This window comes from Danio rerio, chromosome 16, assembly GCF_049306965.1.
Source record: "Danio rerio strain Tuebingen ecotype United States chromosome 16, GRCz12tu, whole genome shotgun sequence".
Lineage (NCBI taxonomy): Eukaryota > Metazoa > Chordata > Actinopteri > Cypriniformes > Danionidae > Danio > Danio rerio.
The window spans coordinates 16,973,391-16,996,156 of NC_133191.1; the positions used below are offsets into that span (position 1 = coordinate 16,973,391).

The 22,766-nt window shown below is 33.6% G+C and overlaps 1 protein-coding gene across 11 annotated transcripts in view; it reads left to right on the top strand.

Annotated features, from left to right (window-relative positions):
- myh14 (myosin, heavy chain 14, non-muscle) overlaps window positions 1-22,766 on the top strand; it is a 93,127-nt gene that overhangs the window by 63,259 nt on the left and 7,102 nt on the right. For 7 of the 11 annotated variants that reach the window (XM_073925971.1, XM_073925974.1, XM_005157931.6 and 4 more), the window contains 15 exons: window positions 663-807; window positions 920-1,126; window positions 4,429-4,533; window positions 4,780-4,932; window positions 5,031-5,279; window positions 7,687-7,899; window positions 8,673-8,885; window positions 9,597-9,758; window positions 12,536-12,664; window positions 12,748-12,836; window positions 14,414-14,537; window positions 14,671-14,879; window positions 17,147-17,255; window positions 18,620-18,792; window positions 19,344-19,370. In XM_073925971.1, coding sequence (XP_073782072.1) covers window positions 663-807; window positions 920-1,126; window positions 4,429-4,533; window positions 4,780-4,932; window positions 5,031-5,279; window positions 7,687-7,899; window positions 8,673-8,885; window positions 9,597-9,758; window positions 12,536-12,664; window positions 12,748-12,836; window positions 14,414-14,537; window positions 14,671-14,879; window positions 17,147-17,255; window positions 18,620-18,792; window positions 19,344-19,370 — 2,307 coding nt within the window. The remainder of the gene's footprint in view (window positions 1-662; window positions 808-919; window positions 1,127-4,428; window positions 4,534-4,779; window positions 4,933-5,030; window positions 5,280-7,686; window positions 7,900-8,672; window positions 8,886-9,596; window positions 9,759-12,535; window positions 12,665-12,747; window positions 12,837-14,413; window positions 14,538-14,670; window positions 14,880-17,146; window positions 17,256-18,619; window positions 18,793-19,343; window positions 19,371-22,766) is intronic. The other 4 variants (XM_073925975.1, XM_068214106.2, XM_073925973.1 and 1 more) reach the window with 1 other exon arrangement.

The window sequence follows — 22,766 nt, forward strand, 5'->3', positions numbered from 1 at the left end:
TATAAATAAATGAACATGTGTTATAGCTCAATTTAGTAAATAATTATTAAATATTACAATTTATATTACTAATTATTAAATATTAATATAATATTATTTAATATAATTAGCTGACAATAAATCAAATTTATCTAATTTAAGGTGGTTCCCTATGCATTACCATTCTTTTGTGAATAAAGCACGTTACAAGCTATTTCACAGTTATTTCAACTGTGCATGAAATATGATTTAAATTTCTGTCAATTTTTTATTTAAATGGAATAAATTAAATATTCTAATCATGTAAATTCTGTAATTTATTTACCCTTTTGTCATAAAATAAATAAAATAAAAGCCTAAATTAATCGTATTTAGAATATGGAAATACTGAAATAATAATAATTTTTGTCTATTAAAGCTTTTGTAAAAACATTTTGCTAAGTAAATTCTGTCATTTGTTTACAAATAAAAATAAAATAAAGGCCCCAATTAACCAGTTAAGTACATCAAAATATTTCTTTAAAGCCTGACAAAGAATTATTACAATATAATTATTTAAGCTGTACTTTTTATAGATTAAAAAATGTAGAATACACTAGGAGAACACCTTCAATACAATTTGGCATGCTTGCTTTTCAGAAGGGTAGAGTTACCACAGATTAAGTGTGTTTGTGAACGTTAAGGTCTCGTCGTGAGGCTGAGTTAGGAGAGCTTCAGAGATGTTTAGAGGAAGAAACTCGTCGTCATGAAGCCCAGCTGTCAGAGCTCCGCATCAAACACACCGCTGCTATAGACTCACTTCAGGAGCAACTCGACAACGCCAAAAGAGTGAGTCTCAGGGTTTACACCAAATGAATCTTGTTTACAAATGGTTGTTACTCTGGGAAGCCAGGTTTATACTGGTATGTTGCCAACCTTTGATGTGTGTATATGTCTGCAGTCCCGTCAGTCACTGGAGAAGGCAAAAGCTGTTCTGGAGGAGGAGCGCTTGAATCTGAGTGCTGAACTGAAGACATTACAAGGAGGGAAGATGGAGAGCGAAAGGGGCAGAAAAAGAGCGGAAGGACAGTTGCAAGAACTCAACGCACGCCTCTCGCAGGCAGAGAGAGAAAGAGAAGAGCGAGAGGAACGTCTTGGTAAACTCCAGGTAAAATGGAAAACATAGGGTATCCGCAGGGTCTTAAAATGTCTTAAAATGTTTTACATCTCAAAAACAAAATTTTAGGCCTTAAAGTCTTAAATCTACTAAAATATTGTGTTGTAGGTCTTAACTCTTTTTTAATTATAATTAATTTTGAATTTCTTTGTTCATCTAGAGGCCTTTTTCTTAGAACGCAAAATTACCCATTATGCTTTGCGCGTATGCCCTGGGAAAATGCTAAGAACTTCTGGTCTGCAGCTGATGCGTATAAACATTACGTCACATTTAGACAGCCTCAAAATGATAGTTTTAATCTATTTTACCTGCTATTAACATCTTTGAACTAATACTGCTGTTGATCAGCACCACCTCCTGGACTGATAATTTAAAAATTGCGTCTAATAGGATAGAATGGAAAACAGCTGCGGTGAAGCAATTTCCCCTTGTTTCAGATGGCATCAACCCTTTTCATCGCTAAAGTCAACATTTTCTCTTTCTTTAAAACACTTAACCAGCCCAAACAAATGTTATTCACCAAAATGTTTGACAAACACATGTAGTGCTGTCCCACTTAACACACAGATTTAATAAGTGTCACAAAGTGAAAATAAGTGAAAAAAACATACCTTGGTGAATACTACACACAAACTAACCACATGAAACATAAACAGTTCCCAATTAGAATCAACATGCAAATCCACCAAGCAGAGTATCAGTAACAGACTTTTATTGGTCATTTTTATAAATTGCATCATTTACATACCTGTTAAGTTTCATGCCAGTAATCTGGTTTGCTCTATAATGCAGTGAAGTATTGCCTGTGTGTGTGTGTATTGAAGAGCTGCTGAGCTAACAGCTGACAGGCCGGGGAAACACACACACACTGTATTTCTGACGGCAGACACGTGAACTAGGAGAATGATTTTCTCTCGCGCTTGAACCACATCTGACAGATTATAACAGCTTTAACACACACCTTTCAAAGTTGTGTGTCATAAAAACACTCCATAATCTACTCATAACGTTATTGAAACCCATTTTCGGAGCGCAAATTACCTATTGTAAACGCTGTAAATGGAAGCTCTTATCATTCTACTGGAAAACGCTGGTCTCTATGGCACCCTCCATGCTGCAGCCAAGAAAAGGTCTATAGCTACCCAATATGGCCATTAACAGCCATACAATCACCAATTATCCCAATTTCAATAAAACTTTTAACTTTTATTTTAAAATAGCATTTATTACTTTACTTACAGTAACATTTGCCTAAAAGTCCTCCATTTATTTACTTCTGATGATACTGACCTGACTTAAATTTTTTTATTATTAAATTATTTTCATTATAGACTGAACTCATTGACAGCTATCTTTTGTTCTATTCTTGGTAAGGGTTATAGGTATGGCCAGACAAAATCTGCTGACATTTTTTGCTTTTTCTGCGCAGAATTTAGTAAAAATCTGCAGGTTTATGCAGGATGATTTGGGGAGTATCATATATAAAAACTTAATGTATAAAATAAAAAATATATTTTTACATTATTTATTTAATTGTTTATAATGCAACTCAAGTAGATTCACTTATTTGTTAAGCAAAGCAAGTCTTTCATGTAATATATCTGCTAAAGGCTTAATATTACTTAAGATAATGTTACTAAACTGTGATGTAAATAAATCATGTGAACATTTTCATATTAGACAATAATGTTACTGAAATTAATTTAAAAACTGAATAAATATAACTTTACACACATTTTAAAAAAATAGACTCGATGATCTAAAAATGTATGTGTGCGCAGATTCTGTGTGGCCCTAGATATAGGGTTTGTGAATAGATATTTTTTTTAAAAAGTTCTAAATAAATATTCAAACAAAAATATTATTATTAAAAAAATCCTTAGCATTCAACCCTGTATAAGTCCAAAATTTCATTCATAATAGTCTTAAAATTTCTTAAAAAGTCTTAAATTTTACTTGGTGAAACCTGCAGAAACCCTGAAACGAGATTTTTGATTAATAACAATAATTAATAATTAGATTTTATTATTTTCAAAAAGGCAAACTTGGCATGAGTTCATATAAATACAGATGTAGATACCTTAATCAAACTATTACCTTTTAGTAGTAGTTTTTGTTACATCTTATGACAGGATGCACACACAGCAGATGAACAAAAGAGGTACCACATTTTTAGTGCGAGCTGGAAACGATGACTATGCTCACATCCACCTTTATCATATTATTGTGTTATTCTGGTTAAGACAAATAATTAGTAGTTACTGTGAATTTCACATTTGTGTATAAGACTTTTCACAGTTTTTCTTTTCATAAATCGAGGTCAAGGTGGTCAAGTAGAAATAAATTGAACACAATGTAGCTGCTATGAGCTGAGCATTCAGTACATTGCTACATCATTGTCAATATCACCACACATTTGGACTTATGCAACATTTTGAAATCATAATCCTAAAAGGATTTCAGGAAATCGCTAATTATGTAGCCAGAAGTAGGTATGGCTGCATTTCATTTTTAAAATAAAAGCGGTATGACGCCGTTCCTTTACGTGCTTACCAGCTGACCATGTGCCTCTGTATGGACGACTTTCCAACTGTTACCAGTTTGTCCAGTTAGCTCGCCATGTATGTCGGTGGACTTGAGACACAGAGAGGAGTTGACCACAACGATGGGTTTCAAGTCCGGTTAGGAACGATTCAGAAAGCAGGACAAAAGCAGAATCCAAAAAAATAAAATACAAAAAACAAGTAAATAACGGTAAGAATGTAGTAAAATCTAAAAAAAAAACATGTTAAAATTGTTGGTTGGGTTTAGGGAGGTGGTGGGCGGGTCATTCGGTTCTTTTGAAAACATTGTTGGTTGGGTTTAGGGAAGGAGGAGGGTTGGTAAGTCGATTAATCAGTCAGTCGACAGTGTCCTCTGGTGGATTCACTCAAGAACAGCAGCCGGGAATGGCACTCTTGAGAGAAATTTGAGATCTCAAAAAATAAACACAGCAGCCTCTAGTGGATTCACGGAAACAAAAACTGCAAAAATAACGTAGCTTCTGGGATGTATTTCTCCACAAATGCATATAGAGGTACGTCTTCTGAATGAGCCTGGGTTGGACTTATAGTAGATGTTCTGCATCTGGAATAACCATGTAAAGCCAATAGTGTTTTTGGTACATGATCGCCAGGTCAAAACTGATAGTTTGTTGGTCCAAGCTAGCAATTGGTTTCCAATGTTTCAAACAAGAACTTAACAATTCCAGTGAATCATGAAAACATCCTAACTTTCAAGTCTCTCCCTTTCAGTCAGAGCTTGAGTCTCTGTCCAGCTCCCTCTCCTCATCTGACTCCAAATCTCACCGCCTTCATAAGGAGGTCAGCAGCCTGGAGAGCCAACTGCATGATGTGCAGGTAACTTGTGTGTTTTAATTTGCTCTCTTCCACTACGTTTGAATAGGCTCATAGGACTTACCTTCTTTGGATGAAACACTTTTATAACATTGCATTAGATGAATGAACAGGATTTAAATCATCTAGAGAGGTTCTCAGGTCTCTCTGATTGTTGTTCTATTTTAAAGCTTTACTTAGAGACTGTAAAATTAAAGGCCTCTTAAGCATGCCTATTTTATGAGTGTGTTTGTGTGTTTTATCTATTAGGAGCTACTACAGGAAGAGACACGGCAGAAGTTGGCACTTGGTTCACGTGTACGTGCTCTTGAGGAGGAGAAAGCTGGACTGATGGAGAGATTAGAGGAGGAGGAGGAGAAGACTAGGGAACTTACACGCCAGATTCAGAACCATACACAACAGGTATGCAATCATTTTATGTACACAACAGGAAAACACCTTTGCTGTTTAAACAGTCTTTAACGCACTGCATGATGCATTATGGTTATGTCTCCTTGTAGCTGGCTGATCTGAAGAGGCAGACAGAGGAGGTCAATTCAGCAGTGGAGGCTGGGGAGGAGACCAGGAGAAAGATGCAGAGAGATTTGGAGAATGCCGTACAGAGGGAGAAATCCAAAGAAGAGGAGAAAGAGCGCATAGAGAGACAGAAAGAACGGCTGAGAGAGGAGATAGAGGACATGACCATCGCTCTGCAGAGAGAGAGACAGAACTGCACTGCTCTGGAGAAGAGACAGAAGAAATTTGATCAGGTATGTAACAAAATAAATGGACGAAGGAATGAATGTATTACTGCAGAGACTGACTTGTAGATAGATGGACAAATTCACTCAATGGATGGCTGGATAAACCGACTTGGTTTATGCATGGATTAAATGGATTTAATGGATGGATGATGGAATGACAAACTGGTGGGTGTATGAATGAATGAATGAGTGAATGAATGAATGAATGAATGAATGAATGAATGAATGAATGAATGAATGAATGAATGAATGAATGAATAAATGAATGAATGAATGGTTGTAAGTACAGATAATCTGGCGGATGATGAACTCACTGGATTGATGGACAAATGGATTGACAGTTTGGTGAGTGTATGGATGGATTGATTGATTGTACAGATGGTTGGAGGTATAAATAGATTGACTGGTGGATGGATGGAATAGATGTAAAGACAATCGACTATGGCTGTACTGAATCAAATCAAATCAAATCACTTTTATTGTCACATCATTAGCAGTGCGTGCACTATGATGAGTAAAAAGCTTAGGTCCTGGGTCCAGACAATGCAAAATACAGAAAAAACAATATACAATTGGCAGTGTTGACGGTAATATGAAAAGACAATAAACAGATGTAAACAAAGTCTGACTGTTGGTGGTAAATTATAGAAGGATATAGGACCAAAGAGATGATTACATTGAAAAATGGATGCTGGGTGAATGGATAGATGGATACTAGTTGATGATTCACTGAAAAAAAGTTACACTAAGTACATTTTTGTATTTGTATTTTGTAACCTGTTTTAATCAACTTACCTTAAAGCAAAAAAAAAAAAAAACTAAAAAAATGAAAGCCTTAGTTTTTCTCAAAGTAGTATTTTTAAAACCAGCAGTCATGTGACCACATGAAAAAGTATTGCTATTCAGGTTTTATGTATTTCTAATGTAATTTTAATTAATATCTTGCATGACATTTATTGCTATACAGATTAGGAAATGAAACTAAAATTACTAAAATAGCATAACATTAGTTTGATTTATATATATATATATATATATATATATATATATATATATATATATATATATATATATATATATATATATATATATATATRTGTATATATATATATATATATATATATATATATATATATATATATATATATATATATATATATATATATATATATATATATATATATATAAATCTTGGCCAGAATAAATATTTTGATTAATATTAAACAACATTTTCAAATTTATGATTTTTTTCAACATTTTAAATTTAATTTGAGGAAAGTTTATCATTTTAGCTGTAACAAATTACAATATTTTTTAGGTTGGTTCAAAGCAAAACTATACTTTGTTGTAAAATATGTGGAGTGTATTTTTTTTTATTTACCACAATAATTATCATTAATTTAGGATAAAGTACATTTTAAAGTTTAAAACAACAATAAATAATTCTTACAAATTTTAGCTTTACAAAATTATGGATTTTTAAAAAAAGTTTAAGTTATATAAGTACATATAGTGTAGATCAGGGGTTTCCAAACTTCTCAGCCCGTGACCCCTAAAAAAACAATGCCAGTGACTCGCGATCCCCAAATTCCTCGGAGGTCCTGCTGCAGCTGACACTATTGCTGTGTTGTTAATCTAACGTAAACACACCAATGCTATCAAAAATAATATTTAAAGGCTAATGGCTTTTTATTTGCATGTCGTTGTTTTTATTACTAAAAAACTATTATTTTATCTTTTGTGGGTTATGGTTAAAATATAGTAATTCTAATGATTTAATAAAATGTATTTGACTTTTAGATATCACCAAGTAAGCCCCTGTCATTATCCCAAGCCCAGGAGGTCCCAACCCCCACTTTATGAACCACTGGTGTAGATGAATGTATAAATTGCCTGGTGTATGGGTGGATAGATAGTTGATAGACTAGTTGATAGATTAACTGGTGAATAGATAGTTATGCTGAACGAGTGTATGCTGAGTGTATGCACAGGTGAATAGAGGGATTAACGAGTAGGTTTGAATGAAGAAATGGACATATTGACAGGAAGGATGGATGGACTGACTTGTGGAGTAATGGGTTGATTGACTGAATGGACGAATCAACTGTTGTATGGAAGAGTGGATAGATGAATGGATGGAGTGTTTCTCAACCATGTTTCAGGAGGACCACCAGCTCTGCACATTTTCCATGTGACCTTAAGCAAGCACACCTGATTTAGATCATCAGCTCATTAGCAGAGACTAAAAGACTTCTAATTGGTGTGACAACGGAGACATCCAAAACATGCAGTGCTGGTGGTCCTCCTGGAACGTGATTGAGAAACACCATATTAAAGAATAGTTAAACTAATATTTGTATGTTTAATAGTGAAGCAGTGCATCTCTGAATATTACTCACCCTTTAACCTTCAGTGTTTGGCCGAAGAGAAGGCAGTGAGTGCCCGGCTGCAGGAGGAACGTGACCGTGCTGAAGCAGAAAGTCGAGAGAAAGAGACGCGCTTCCTGTCTCTCTCTAGAGCATTGCAGGAAGCAACAGAGCAGAGAGATGAACTGGAAAGAACCAATAAGCAGCTTCGCCTGGAGATGGAGCAGCTAGTCAATGCCCAAGATGATGTCGGCAAAAATGTACAAGTTGCTTTTTTTATCATACTGCTTGCATAGTTCATGAACATGTCCTCTACTGTTTGACTAAAATAGTTGATTGATTCATCAGTATGTACATTCAAGCCCAAAATTATTCATACCCCTGACAAATTCTGACATAGTTACTTTTATTCAACCATTAAGATTTTTTTTGATCGAAAATTACATAGGCGTTTCCCAAAAGATAGTAAGATGATGTACAAGAGGCATCATTGTGGGAAAAAATGTAAAATAAAAATATTGAATGATTGAATTATTAGCCCCCCTGAATGAATAGCCCTCCTGTTTATTTTTGTCCCAAATTCTGTTTCAGGGGAAAAAAATTTCAACACATTTCTAATAATAATAGTTTTAATAACTCATCTCTAATAACTGATTTATTTTATCTTTGCCATGATGACAGTAAATAATATTTAAATAGATATTTTTCAAGACACTTTTATACAGCTTAAAATAACATTTAAAGGCTTAACTAGGTTAATTAGGTTAATTAGGCATGTTAGGGTAATTAGGCAAGTTTTTGTATAATAATGGTTTGCTCTGTAGACTAAAAAATACTGTGTGTGTATATATATATATATATATATATATATATATATATATATATATATATATATATATATATATATATATATATAGCTTATTATTTACATTTGAAAAAAGACTTTAAGTCAGAATTTTCTTAAGAATATGATTGTTTTGACTGTATATAATTTTTTTCTACCATTTTTGCCTATATTATTTGGCCTTCTTAGGTTCATGAGCTGGAGCGTTCTCGGCGGGCTTTGGAAACAGAAGCACAGTCTTTAAAAGAACAAACGCAGGAGTTAGAAGATGAGTTGGGAGAGGCAGAGAACGCTCGCCTCAGATTGGAGGTCACACTTCAGGCTCTTAGAGCTCAGTTTGAAAGAGAGATCAGCACTAAGGAGGAGAAAGGAGAAGAAAAGAGGAGGGCACTCAACAAGCAGGTAAATATCTCCAGCAGAATGAAGGAGTTATGGGTTGAAATAATGCACTGTAAAATCCAATAAGTTAAGGTAACTGAAACCATTTGAGAAAACCGATTGCAACAAACCATTTAAGTGAAAAAAATTGAGCACAGTAAAACCCAATAAATGAAGAGAACTCAAACCAACTGATCACTGTAAAACCCAGTAAGTTAAGGCAACTCAAACCATTTGAGGAAACCGATTGCTACAAACCATTTGAGTTAAAAAAAAAACTCATCTATATGAGTAATGTGAACTTAATCCATTTAAGTTGAAGTAATGATGCATTTAATTAACTCATTACCTTCAACACTGGGTTCAAAACTCTTTTCAAATGAGTAGAATTAACTTTCAGTCAATTTTGAGTTAACTACACTCATTTCATTTGATAAAGGTAACTGTTGGGTTTTAGAGTGTGTTTTAAGAATTTCAGATCTCCTTTCTCTCCTACTCTACACTGTAAAAAATGCAGGGTTTCACACAATTCCTTCATGCTGTTCCAACACAAAGTTAACTTAATCAGTGTTTACAAATTTAAGTGGATTGAACATAAAACAAATAAGTTGTCATCCAAAATCCTTAAGAATTGTGTTGTTTCAACTTATTTTAAATAAGCAGTTTAAACAAGCAGCAAAAGTATTGTATTCAGTGTATATTTGATTCCTTACATTTCTTCATTTGTTTGTTCAGGTACGAGAGCTTGAAACAATGCTTGAGGAGGAGAAGACTCAAAGAGCTCAGGCTTTGACTGTTAAGAAACAACTGGAGACAGAGCTGCAGGAGGCAGAGGCTCAGGTGGAAGCAGCCAGTCGGGGCAGAGAGGAAGCATTTCGCCAGATGAAACGTCTCCAGGTTTTTCAGTTTAAATAATCGTTATATAATCATGCATATAATATAAAAAGGTGAACCCCTAAACCAACTATAAAAAGTACTTCAACTTTCTACACCTAATAAAATAATTTTAACTTGATTTAATACAGTTTTCAGTAATACGATAAGGTAAAAAAACAAACTTGCAGCATTACAGCTGGAATTCATGTGTTACACATACATTGTTGATTTGTACATACACTGTTAAAAATTGTCCCGTTAAAAAACAGTAAAATACTGGCAGCTGCAGTTGCCAGCAACGTACTGTTATTTTACAGTATGTTGCTGTAAAAATACATGGACTACATTGATTTACACAATACTCAAGTGAACTCATTTTGTTCACTGAAAGCAACTGCCTCAACTTGGTCAACTGCTGAATGAGTTTATGAAGTAATGTGCTATATATGCTTACAAGCATACTTATAACGATAACTTATTTTAGTTAATTAGAAAAGATCGGTTTAACTCTAATGTCTTATTTTTCACAACAGCACACATACATGTAAATCTGGAATCACCAGAGAGATTCTGACTGCATCAGCAACTAAACAGCCGCTGTCTTTAAATAGAGAAACATGCAGAATAACATCAGCAGTTCATTGTTCATCTTTAACTCATACACTGGCTCTACTCTCCTCCACAACGGTGACAGACAGAAGAAATTAGCTTCAGGTTTTACAGTAAAATACTGTTTTTTCCTTGATTTAACAGTAATCTACTGGCAGCTGTGGTTGCCAGCAATCTACTGTTTTTTTACAGTCTATTTCCGTAGTTTAAATTAACAGTATATTACTGTTAAAATACATTTTTACACTGTGTTTTTACCTCTCACACCTTTAACCCTTTAAACCCCAGAGCATATACTTCAGTTTTTATTGAAGTGTCCACACTACTGAGTGTTCAAGAAACATGTAGCAAAGCTAAAGTAAATTCATTAATTAACTGACTAATTAAATGATGATTTAGGATTAACAATGAACAAATGAAGAAATACTGAAGGGAAAAAACAAGAACAGAACATACAAAACTTTAGTCACAGCTTTATAATGAAATAACCTGAAGAACAACAAATGATTAAATCATTTAAATGATCAGTGGATGATTGAACAACTCTACAAACATCATCACCAGCTACACTTATTACTTAATACATGTATTTTTGTATAACATCTACTAAAGTTCTTCTTGAGAAAAAGTTAAAGTTTTACGTCACCATCATGGAGAACAGAGTTTGCTTTAGTTGGGCTCTTAGCCCTGTCATTTTGAACATTTATATATCTTGGCTGCTGCAATTGTTAAGAACTTTGTTTAAAAAGCTCCTTTGTTGTGGCAAGCCAGCCAAAAACCTAAATAAGATCTGGTGATGTTCATGTTGCCATTAAATGGCAGAGTCTGTTCTCATTTAGTATAATAAAATTTACTGCTCCTATTCAATGTTAAATCTATTGTTTTACATTATATATCTATATATGGCAATAATTTCTGGAAGTTTTTAAGAATATATTGGACAATAACACTGCTCTATGGTGTAAATCGCACTCAAACAGACATCAATAATCAGCATATGAACCTCAATAATGGTGACAACTAACAAAATTAACAGTTTAACTCACAAACAGGCAACTGAAAGTCTAAACATAAACAAAAGCAGAATCAGACACAAATAAAGAAAACTGTTAGACCATTATACAACATTTATTTATACCGCAATGCATGCTGGGATATTTGTACCGTGCCACTCCCAGCATACATTGCAGCATGAAACATTTGAGATGTTACCATTGTTGAGATACAAGGTCAGATTCATGAGGTCTGAGTGTGTATTTGTCATAACTGAGCTGTTTGGTATGCTATTTCTTAACTGCTAAGTAATTACGGAGGTATCTTTTCTGTTTCCACTTCTCATTAATTAAATTAATACCTTCAACTAAGCATAAAATCTATTGCATGAGGCCTTTCTTCCAGATTTATAACAAAACATTTATCAGAACCAATTTCAGACAAATAGATTTCTCTATTTATTGACTTTCCAACTTGACTGCTATAATACAAGCATTTTGTTAACTCTTTATTATAGTAATTGGAGAGTCTGAATTAATAAGTTCAAGGGTGAAGAGCCCAACTAAATCAGCCAATCACTCCATTACGGGGACACAAAAAACACCTTAATTTCTGTTGGATCTCAATGAGAATAGTATGGAAGTCAAATCAGTCAGTAATAAGTGCTGTTGTTTGTGGAGTTGTTTAATGATCCTCTGCTGAGACTGAAGCTGTTTTATTTTATTTGATTTTATTTAATGTTGTAACTCAAGTCACTGTTTGTGTTTCTTGTTTGTATTCTTCAGTAATTGTAATTATTAACAGCAGGTGTTCATCAGTGTCTGAATTCACTCATTAGTGTTCATTAAAACTGTCAGGTGAACTATATTAGTTAACTAGTGTATGAAATAGTGAACAAGGACACAAAGCGTGATTTCAAACACAGACTTCAAAACATCGAATCTGAACTCTGTTAGCTCACAGTTTTCTGCAGTTGGTTTCTTTCTCAAAAACAAAAATGTTACCCAGAAAGCACTGTTTTTAACAGAATATTACTGTTTTAGTGAAAAAACATTATTTTACCGTAGAATCTGACCGTTTTTTAACAGCAATTTTTTACAGTGTATAATTTATTCAGGAACCTGATTTTGCTAACAGGCTGACAGTTGAAAATCCCTGATGTGAACATTTTGATGTGTTCCTGTGTGTTTTTTAAGACTCAGATGAAGGAGCTTATTCGTGAGCTTGACGAAACCAAGTTGGCTCGAGATGAGATTGTTGCCCAATCAAAGGACAGCGAAAAGCGTCTGCAGACATTGGAGGCAGAACTATTGCAGCTGACAGAGGTGAGTTAATCTGTCATTGCAACCCAATATAACTGTGAGCTTCTTCCTCATTTTTATCTTTCCATTCTCTGTTGTTTTTTCAGGATCTATCTGTTTCTGAGAGGCAGAAGAGGCAAGCCCAGCAGGAAAGAGATGAAATGGCAGATGAAATCATCAACAATGCAACTGGAAAGTCAGTATCTGTTTAAGATAATTGTTTTTCTTTTACACAGAAAAATAAATCATTAAGCAACTCCGAGAAAAAAAACACAACTATACTAATCAGCACAATTGTTTGTGGGCCAATATTGATAATACAATATTATTTGAGTAAGAAATCAGAACTACAGTTATTTCTAAAGTATCCTTTTCTCACAACTATTTTTATTGAACATGTTAGAGATGAAACATGCTGTACTAATAGCTTTTTTTACCTTTTCTTTTTTTCACACCAAAAAAAACTGTCGCACATGTATACATTTAGGTTCTATAAAAATATATGTATAACATTAAAATAAAATACAAATAAATAAGAATATTAAGTAAAACATATTTTACTCTTATATATAAAAGAAAAGAAAAGAAAAGGAAAAAGAAAATAATAAAAAAATAACATAGAAAGGTTTCAACTCTTCTAAAATAACTGAGGGATCCATCTTCTTTGTGATCTAAAACAGGTTGCCAGGTGAGAAAAAAAACACATATTTGTACAACCTTTTACAGTATAGCCTATTTTTTGTAAAGTCAGGTGGTGTAGAAGTTCCATGAGCCGTTGCTTAATGGTTGGAGGAAATAACCTTCTAGCTAAAAGCATAGCAAAGGCAATCACATTTATCTTAGTTTTATTAAAAACATAAGAACTGTGGTGTGATACCAAATATTGAAATTATGGCCTCAGGTTCTATATAGGTATCATTCGAGGGCACATGTCATGATGCCATATAGGTATAGCTATATAGGCACTGAAGATTGCAATTAATAATGTCTGTAAACTTAATTTGCCATCACAGGAATAAAGTGAAATATCTTAAAATAAAATAAAATAAAATAAAAAAGGCGTCGCAGTGGCGCAGTAGGTAGTGCTGTCGCCTCACAGCAAGAAGGTTGCTGGTTCAAGCCAAGGCTTGGTCAGTTGGCATCTCTCTCTGGAGTTCTCCCTGCGTTCACGTTTCCCCACAGTCCAAAGACACGCGCTACAGGTGAATTGGGGGGGCTAAATTGCCCGTAGTGTATGAGTGTGAATGAGTGTGTTTGGATGTTTCCTAGAGATGGGTTGCAGCTGGAAGGGCATCCGCTAAAAAAAAAAAAATATATATATATATATATATATATATATATATATATATACCATATATATATATATATATATATATATATATATATATATATATATATATATATATATATATATATATATATATATATAAAAAATAATGAATAAGTTGGCGGTTCATTCTGCTGTGGCAACCCCAGATTAATAAAGGGACTAAGCCGAAAAGAAAATGAATAAATGAAAATAAAATAAAATAAAATACAATAAAAATGTAATTAAATTAATTAAATAGTTACTGCAACAACAGCTTATAAAACTTTAAAAACATTTAAAAAGACATCGCTTACAATCTTTGTAATGCATATAATATCCACATTTTAGAATGAAGAGCTACCTTTACATCCTGTCAATTTCCAAAAAAAATCAAATATATAAATGCCAGTATTATTCCTAATGTTTACTTTTATTGTGAACTTTTAATGTTGTTTTTCATTTAGATCTGCTCTATTTGATGAGAAGCGGCGCCTTGAAACTAGAATCACTCAGATGGAGGAAGAATTAGAAGAGGCACAGAGTAATGCTGAACTATTAGCCGAGAGGCAGAGGAAGAGCACCCTACAGGTGTACAAAGAAACACACACACACAAACACAAACACACACACACATTATCTGTTTTTAAATAAACCTTGACTATCATAACTATCTCATGTAATCACAAAGAGGGAGCCCTCTAAATCAGTTTTGTTTTGTTAGATTGAAACACTTACAGTCCAGTTATCTGGAGAGAGGACACTAGCGCAGAAGAGTGAAAGTGCACGAGAGACTCTGGAGAGGCAGAATAAAGAGTTAAAGACTCGCCTTAGTGAGATGGAAGGAGCTGTGAAGGGGAAACATCGCCTCAGCGTCGCCGCCCTGGAGGCTAAGATTGAATCCATGGAGGAACAAGTGGAGCAAGAAAGACAGTAAGGAACAAATGCTTTGATCAAATGAACAAACCCTGCTGTTTTTTAAATTACAAGTCAGTAACACTTTTATTTATATACCACTTATTTGTACATGTAGATCAGTTCTACAAAGATAATAGAGGCTCAATTTACTTCCAATTGTCATTATTATCAGTTTGTTCATCAATTATTAAAAATTATTGATTAGTCATTGTTCAGTTTTTCATATTAATGACAGTGTCAGTGTTTCGAAGTGCCATTCTGTCAATTCCTATTATTATAGAGTCAGTAATATGTATTACTAAATTTTAATTGTCTGGTGAACCACACAATCACACATGTATAATGCATGTACAACTATCTTTATAGGGACTTCCCATAGATTTTTGTTTTATACTGTACTAATAGTGTGGATGAACTATGACGTCACCTTGTAGGCTAATCGGCTGCTAGCGTTAAACTGTTCCCTCAATAAAATCCTTATAGAATTTTTCCATAAGCTTTTCGAATAATGCAAACAATAAGCTCTGTTTTCAAACACTGTTATTCACACTTAAACGTTTTGTCCAGCCGGATGATCCTCACACAAAATACAACTTTTAGCACTTTTGAATCTTAAATGCAAATGCAAGAATTTAAAAGCTAACAAAAGACTATAAACGGACTAAAGTGTCTTCGGGGCACTCGACTGTGACGTCAGCACCACCCTGCTACAGACAATTTTCAAGCTTATTTTTAGAAATATGGTCCACGACAAAGAGTTACTTTCTCCATATATAGTATAAATAAATAAATAAATAAATAAATAAATAAATAAATAAATAAATAAATATGCAAAAACACATAGACCTACGTCCCTTTTGGATAGTTTTCATGTGGGAAATACATTTGTTTTGCTTTACGGTTGTAAAAGTTTTAAAACTTTATGTATAAACGTGCCTACATACAGTAGTATTATCATAAGACATATTTAAATAAGTGTATTGCGTGCATGCACACAGCTCCCTTACCTTAGTAAAAGACGATAAAAATGAGGCGTGAGTCTATATGCCTGCAAGTTACATCATGCACACACAACAGTCAATATTCTTTTTTGTCACGAAGTAAAAAAAAAAAAAATGAGAAAAAAACAAACTAACAAAAAATCAATTGATCTTGTTAAAATGACAGTTAAGATGCATGTATTTTAACACATTTATTCAAACGTTTGCATTATTGAGAGCAGGAAAGAGATAAGCAGTATCTATGGTAAGCGGTATCTTCATAATAACATTTAATTAAAATAAAGGAGCAACAACTGAATCTGTCTTGATAGTCTTTACAATTGAAGGCATTATCTACACACAATATGAGTTCCCAATTAGAAAAATACTACAAATTATAAAACGCTATTTATGAAAATTACTTAGATAACAGACGCAAGTAGGCTGTGTTCCAGACAGATCAGCTCGATGACGTTTAATGTCTCCGACACTGTCTGTAGTCCCATTTAGCAACTTGATAGCAACCGTCTTTTTAAAGACCAATTAAATAAATCAAGAAGGTGATTTAACTGATGTGTTTTATGTCGTAGAATAAAACGTAAAAGTATCTTGAGTTTGTGTCAGCAATGAACCTTATTTGAGCGATTTAACCGAAATCCAATTTTAAAAAACCCATTGACTTTGGTACGAGGGAACCGGAACTTCTAAAATGCTAACTCGCTTCCGGGTTTTTTGCATACAAATTGATGTCATAGTTCCTCCACTCTATTGTACTCTATTATACTCAATCCAAAGCCTCAGAGGAAACAATCAGCAGTATTACATTTCAAAATGCTTCATTCTGAGTTATCTATAAGACATTTTTCCTATAAAGACCAAAAAAGTCCCCACAAGGTCAGAATTTGCTGGTATTGTTGACATTTGGTCCACACAATTAATACAAGGTGCACACACAGTCACACACTTACAAAACTGCTATTCTTTTTTTCACATGATTAAAATGGATCTAGGAATGTCACCCTCTAAAAAGACAAGTAATTATAAAAAATTGTAAAATAAGTGTACACTGTGACTTGGTAAGATATCGCCCAACTCTTTGGCAGTTTATGTCATGAAAAAATAAAGCTTGACAGCCATTGTTACCATTACATTTCATTGGACTGTATGGTCAAGTGCATACCGCTGAAAAAGCAAAAAAACGATGACTGAATGTTGAAATCAACTAATCTTTTAATAACCTACAATCCTTAAGCACTTGAAAGCACACCATGACTGTTGTGCATTTTGTGTTCCTTTCTGTAGAGAGCGAGCCATGGCCAATAAGCTGGTGAGGAAAACAGAGAAGAAACTGAAAGAAGTTTTGATGCAAGTGGAGGATGAAAGAAGGCATGCAGATCAATACAGAGAGCAGGTACTCCTTAAAAACTTCATCTCCAAACCTTCACAGCCTGACTTGAAAAATGGCTGAAAAATGAGGCCATTATCAGCTGTTTTCATTTACTCAGTCCATGTTGTTACTACCTATTTATTTACTTCTGTAGAACATAATAAAGGACAGTTATTTAGAATTTATTGGTTCCCACCAACTGTTTTGGTTCCCAATTATCCATGACAACATATTAAACAAAACCAAAACAGTTTAATTAGTAACATGTAAACTAACATTCGTCTTTTGTCTGACATGTAAATTAAAAATTTTTAAAACCAATTAATAATATAATATAATATAATATAATATAATATAATATAATATAATATAATATAATATAATATAATATAATATAATATAATATAATATAATATAATATAATATAATATAATATAATAGTGCTTCCTAAACATAGACACATATTAATGGCCGCCCAAGTGTATTTAGTAGCACAATTTATTACTGTCATTATCATCCTTTTACACTTTTTTTCTCAAAATAACTAAACATCCGCGAGCGATTAAGCTCATTCTGTGTGTGCAAGAACTCTCAACACTCAGATGCTCTGCGGACCCACAGAGACCTGCACATTTTTGCATCCCGCTGACGTTGCTAAATCTACTAAAATGTTCGGGATTTGGTTCGTGCTTTCGTTTTTTAGGCTGTCATTAATTTTATGCGCACAGTTGCAAAAACGAGAGAGACATTAAATATAAAAATTAATTCTTGTTTGGTTTGTCACATATAATTAACTATTTTTGCGCTATGGGTATAAGGTGTGTTTCAGTCGAGCTACCACCACAAGTACATTTCAAACCTGTGGGAAACACTGTATAATATAATATAATATAATATAATATAATATAATATAATATAATATAATATAATATAATATAATATAATATAACAATATAAAAATATATATAATATAATATAATATAATATAATATAATATAATATAATATAATATAATATAATATAATATAACATAATATGTTATAATATTATAAAGGACATCCGCTGCATAAAACATGTGCTGGATAAGTTGGCGGTTTATTCCGCTGTGGCGACCCCAGATTAATAAAGGAACTTAGCCGAAAAGAAAACGAATTAATGAATATTAAGTATGTTTGTTTGAATAAATTTGACCAAGTTATCTAGTTTGAGTTTAATCGCATTAAAATAATCAACTCTAATTAACAGATTATAACTTCTTAAAAAAAATGGACTCATTCCACAATCCCTTACAAATGATTTCTTTGCTATGTACCTAATCTTATATAGTCAACTTGGCTGTGGTTACACTTGGAGCATTTTTACATTATAAAATCTCTCTATTTTTGTAGTTGGATAAGTCTATGGGGCGCCTCCGTCAACTGAAGAGGCAGCTAGAGGAGGTAGAAGAAGAGAACTCTCGCTCCAATGCCCAGCGCAGGAAACTACAGCGAGAGCTGGAGGAAATGAGCGACAGCATGCAGAGCATGAACCGCGAGCTCAACACTCTCCGCTCCCAACTCAGGTAAGGACAATGACAGTTATGACTGTGTGTTCGCCGTTTTGTGTATGGAGCAAAAACAAACAACAACTAGCTAGCTTTTTTTAGCTGACTCAGGCTTATAATTTCCTGATATACAAGGGAATATATTGTGTATATGATGTTTAATAGTATTTAAAAATATAAATAAATATATATATATATATATATATATATATATATATATATATATATATATATATATATATATATATATATATATATATATATATATATATAGTTACATTTTTTCAGATTCGTCAAACGGCTATAACAACAAACATACCTACTTTTTAGAGTCTACTGTATATGATAAATCTTATCAGATCTAGATCATCACTAGATCCAAAATTGCTTGCCGCTGGAATTTGATACATTAAATGTTTTCGTGTGAAACTTTTGTTGTTGTTTTTAAATAAATTTACTATTAGTGAATTTCATGTTATACTGCATGTTTCATTCACTCACTTACTCATTTAATGTGTCTGATTGTGTGTCCATCTATATTTGTGCGTTTGTCTCCTTCACCCACACAGCATCACAGAACGCCAGAAGTCAGAACAGTAGGTTTTCATGTGTGCATAGATAAAGTGTCAGTCTGTTTGTTTTCCTTCATGGGCATTTCCCTGTCTCCTCCTGACTCCACTGTTGTTTCCAGGTTCCCTGCTAAGATTTTAATTTGTCAGTCTTTTGTAACTGATTGAATTTACAATCACATCAAGATGGTGTACAGTAGTCTACCTTGGGTTCTGGGACACTTCCTGTTTATAGATGGGGATAAATCAGATTCTTCATTTCACCAATCATAGAACCTTCGATCTTTTTCCCTCTTTCTGTCTTCAGGTTATAAACAGTGACCCCAAAAACTATTTGGACAATAAGGTCACAGTTCAAAATCCATTCATGTCCTAGTTTTAGACAACAATGAAAAAAAAAATTGCTTTTTTATAATGTATTGTTTTGAAGCCATGAACCACGTGATGAAAGAAAGAAAGCTTGGTAGTGGAGAAAAAAAGAAAAAAAAAATTTTGTCCTAAATAACTCATTATTTCAAGATATGACCTCTTTATTTCAACATAGTAACTTATTTAATGATATTAACTCATCATTTTGACATATTAAGTTATTTCAAGGTATTAACTTGTTTTTTTTTTTTTTTTTTACATAATAAGTTATGTCAAGATATTAACTTTTTGACATGCTGTAATAACTCGATGTTTAGTTATTTTGAGTTTCTAAGATCTTTAGGTATTTTGATATCACTCGTAATTTCAACATAAGAGTTATATTAAGGTTTGTGTTCATTTCAATAAAAAACTCAATTTTGATTTAAACCTGGATATATGATAAAGACTGAGACTTCAGTTATTGATTCAACAGTATGTCAACATTGCTACAATGCATTCTTTAGTTTAAGTTAAATGACAAGTTAAAATGTTGAAATAACAACTTAATATCTTAAATCAAAACCCCTCCCTGCCTTCTCCCCCGTATGAATATGCTAATGACTCTACTTTGGCAAAACCCAACAAAAAAGCAATGGCAAAAGCAAGCCAAAAGAGAAACTTTAAACAGAATGTGAACTGGAGGTGCTGCTTTCGGAGGTAGACCGGAGAAAAATGGTTTTATTTGCAAGTTTGTCCTCCAGAATTAATAACAAAAGAAAAAAATAGAGTGAGAGAGTATAGCTGATGCAGTTAACACGGTTGGGTCTGAAAATCGCACTGAGTGGATTTAAAAAAAGAAATAGTGCGATGTAAAGGTGTAAAATTTTGTAGTGTATTTATCATCCTGAGTGGCGCAGCTCGCTAAATGCATGGCAATATGTTTTCACATGTTCAAGCATGAATTCTCTTTTTTTTCCCACTACATATCAGATTTTGCCTATACTCTTCATCATCATGAGGAAGACAAGTAGGAATCATTAATAAGTCTGTGCATCATATTTTATTTGCACATTTATTGCATGGAAATGTTTCTGATTCACTTATGCAAATTCATCCTCAGATGGTGCCTTTATATTAATGTGCGTGCGGTAGATGGCTCCAATTACATTGGGGAAACCGGGGATCGCTGCAAATTGCGTTTTAATGTTTGGATGGTCAACTGTATGGTACGGAAACTTATATACTAGACATGCGGATGAACCCTTCTCATACAGCTGAGAAGACACTTTGTAGAGTGCAATTTAACACAACTGCCTCTAGGAGTCGCCAATGGAAATAAAACAGACACGCACAAGAAATGTGCGTACGCCAGCCATGAAGCTGGCGTGGAGCTGCGCACATTCCCACGATCATTTCATCCTTAGTAAATCCAAACGTGAGCGATTCTGAGCGTGAAACCTGGCGTACGCAAAGTTTTTGTGCGTACGCAGCGTTGATACATGAGGCCCAGGAGTGTCAAAATATAACATAAAATTGGAAAAAACAACAACAATATAATTATTGAACAATATAACATGATGCAACATTTCAATGTTATTTAGCAATGTTTAAACTGCACAGTCATTTTATTTTAGTCAAGCTTGCAAAAATGTCATTTCATTTAAAGTACAGTTTCATTTGTGTATCTTCAAATAAATAGGAATGAAATTTTCTTTTTTTCCTGTTTAGAATATAACTGACCCTTTAATTCCCATTTACAAGGGATTTATAAAGCATAAATAGTTACTTTAGATTAGGTCACAAAACTGGATAAAATTGTGTTAATAAAGCATTTATTAACATACATACTGTAGTAACCATTCATATATGCCTGAATAATAAGATATATAAATGTTCATTTGAATAGTCTACTAATCATTTACTTATGCATTCTGAATAATCTATAAAAACCCCCAACTTCACTCAAAAAACTGGTTTGCAAATGATGCAGTACCTCATTTAGCAATGAAAAAAAAAACAATTAACAAAGTATGACAACACAATCATTAAGCATATTATATAAGTTCTTAAAGGGTCATGAATCCCCCCCACTTTCAGTTCAGGTTTACCTCAGAATTTTTTGAAAAGATGCATCATAATGGGCGTGGAGCTCCGCGAGCTAAAGGCTCAGCAGGAGAGCAGGAGGGTAGCGAACAACTGTTGTCAGTTAGCTCACAAAATGAGACATAAACCATGAGGAGATGCGTTATTTTATAGTTTATAAAGTTAAAATGCAAATAAATAAACAGTAATTTAATGCTTACTACATTTGTCATTTGTAATTTCATATACACACAACTACAAGTTATATCATTATAAAGATAATCATATTCATCTAAACACTATAAATCAGGACTTCTCCCTCAATCGCCGGGTCTGAATTATAGGTCTAAATGCAGACTCAGTGCAGCAGTTCTCTTGCCCTGTCGGTTTTAACCATTAGCCCTGTTGGTAATCTGGAGGATTTAGGCAAACACAGCAGCACGGCGATGTGTCTAAATGTGAATGAACTCCTGATAAAAGACAACGTCCACCATTCTCAAATTCTCGTACTGCTCTCCCAATAAAAAAGCTTGCTGCACACAAACAGCTTGATGTATCGGCCCTGACAGCATCGCAGGAAAAGCAGGCAACAAACCCCGTGGATCATGGAAGCAAACACACACGAGCCTTCATGAATAGCTAAATACTGTGTGGCGTGGGTCCATGTCTCACAGCTTGGCACTGGCAGGTCTGCCTTGCCTTTGGAAAGCATGTGCAGTCATGAAGAATTAAGAAGCTGGCTCTTCTCATAGGATAAGAAAACTCTGCTATGAATAATAATGAGAATTCGCCGCGTCATCTTTGCGCTTGCAGTTTTGCGCTACGTTGCCAATTTTGATCCCGCCCCAAAAATTATTTTAAACCCAGAAGATGAAATTAGTTGACAAAAGCTCAAAATTATAAGTTTTTTTTTTTCCTAAAATTAAAGCTGGCAGATGCTAACATTGTCTTAACTAATGCTCAACACACACTAATCTGTTAAAATCTTAA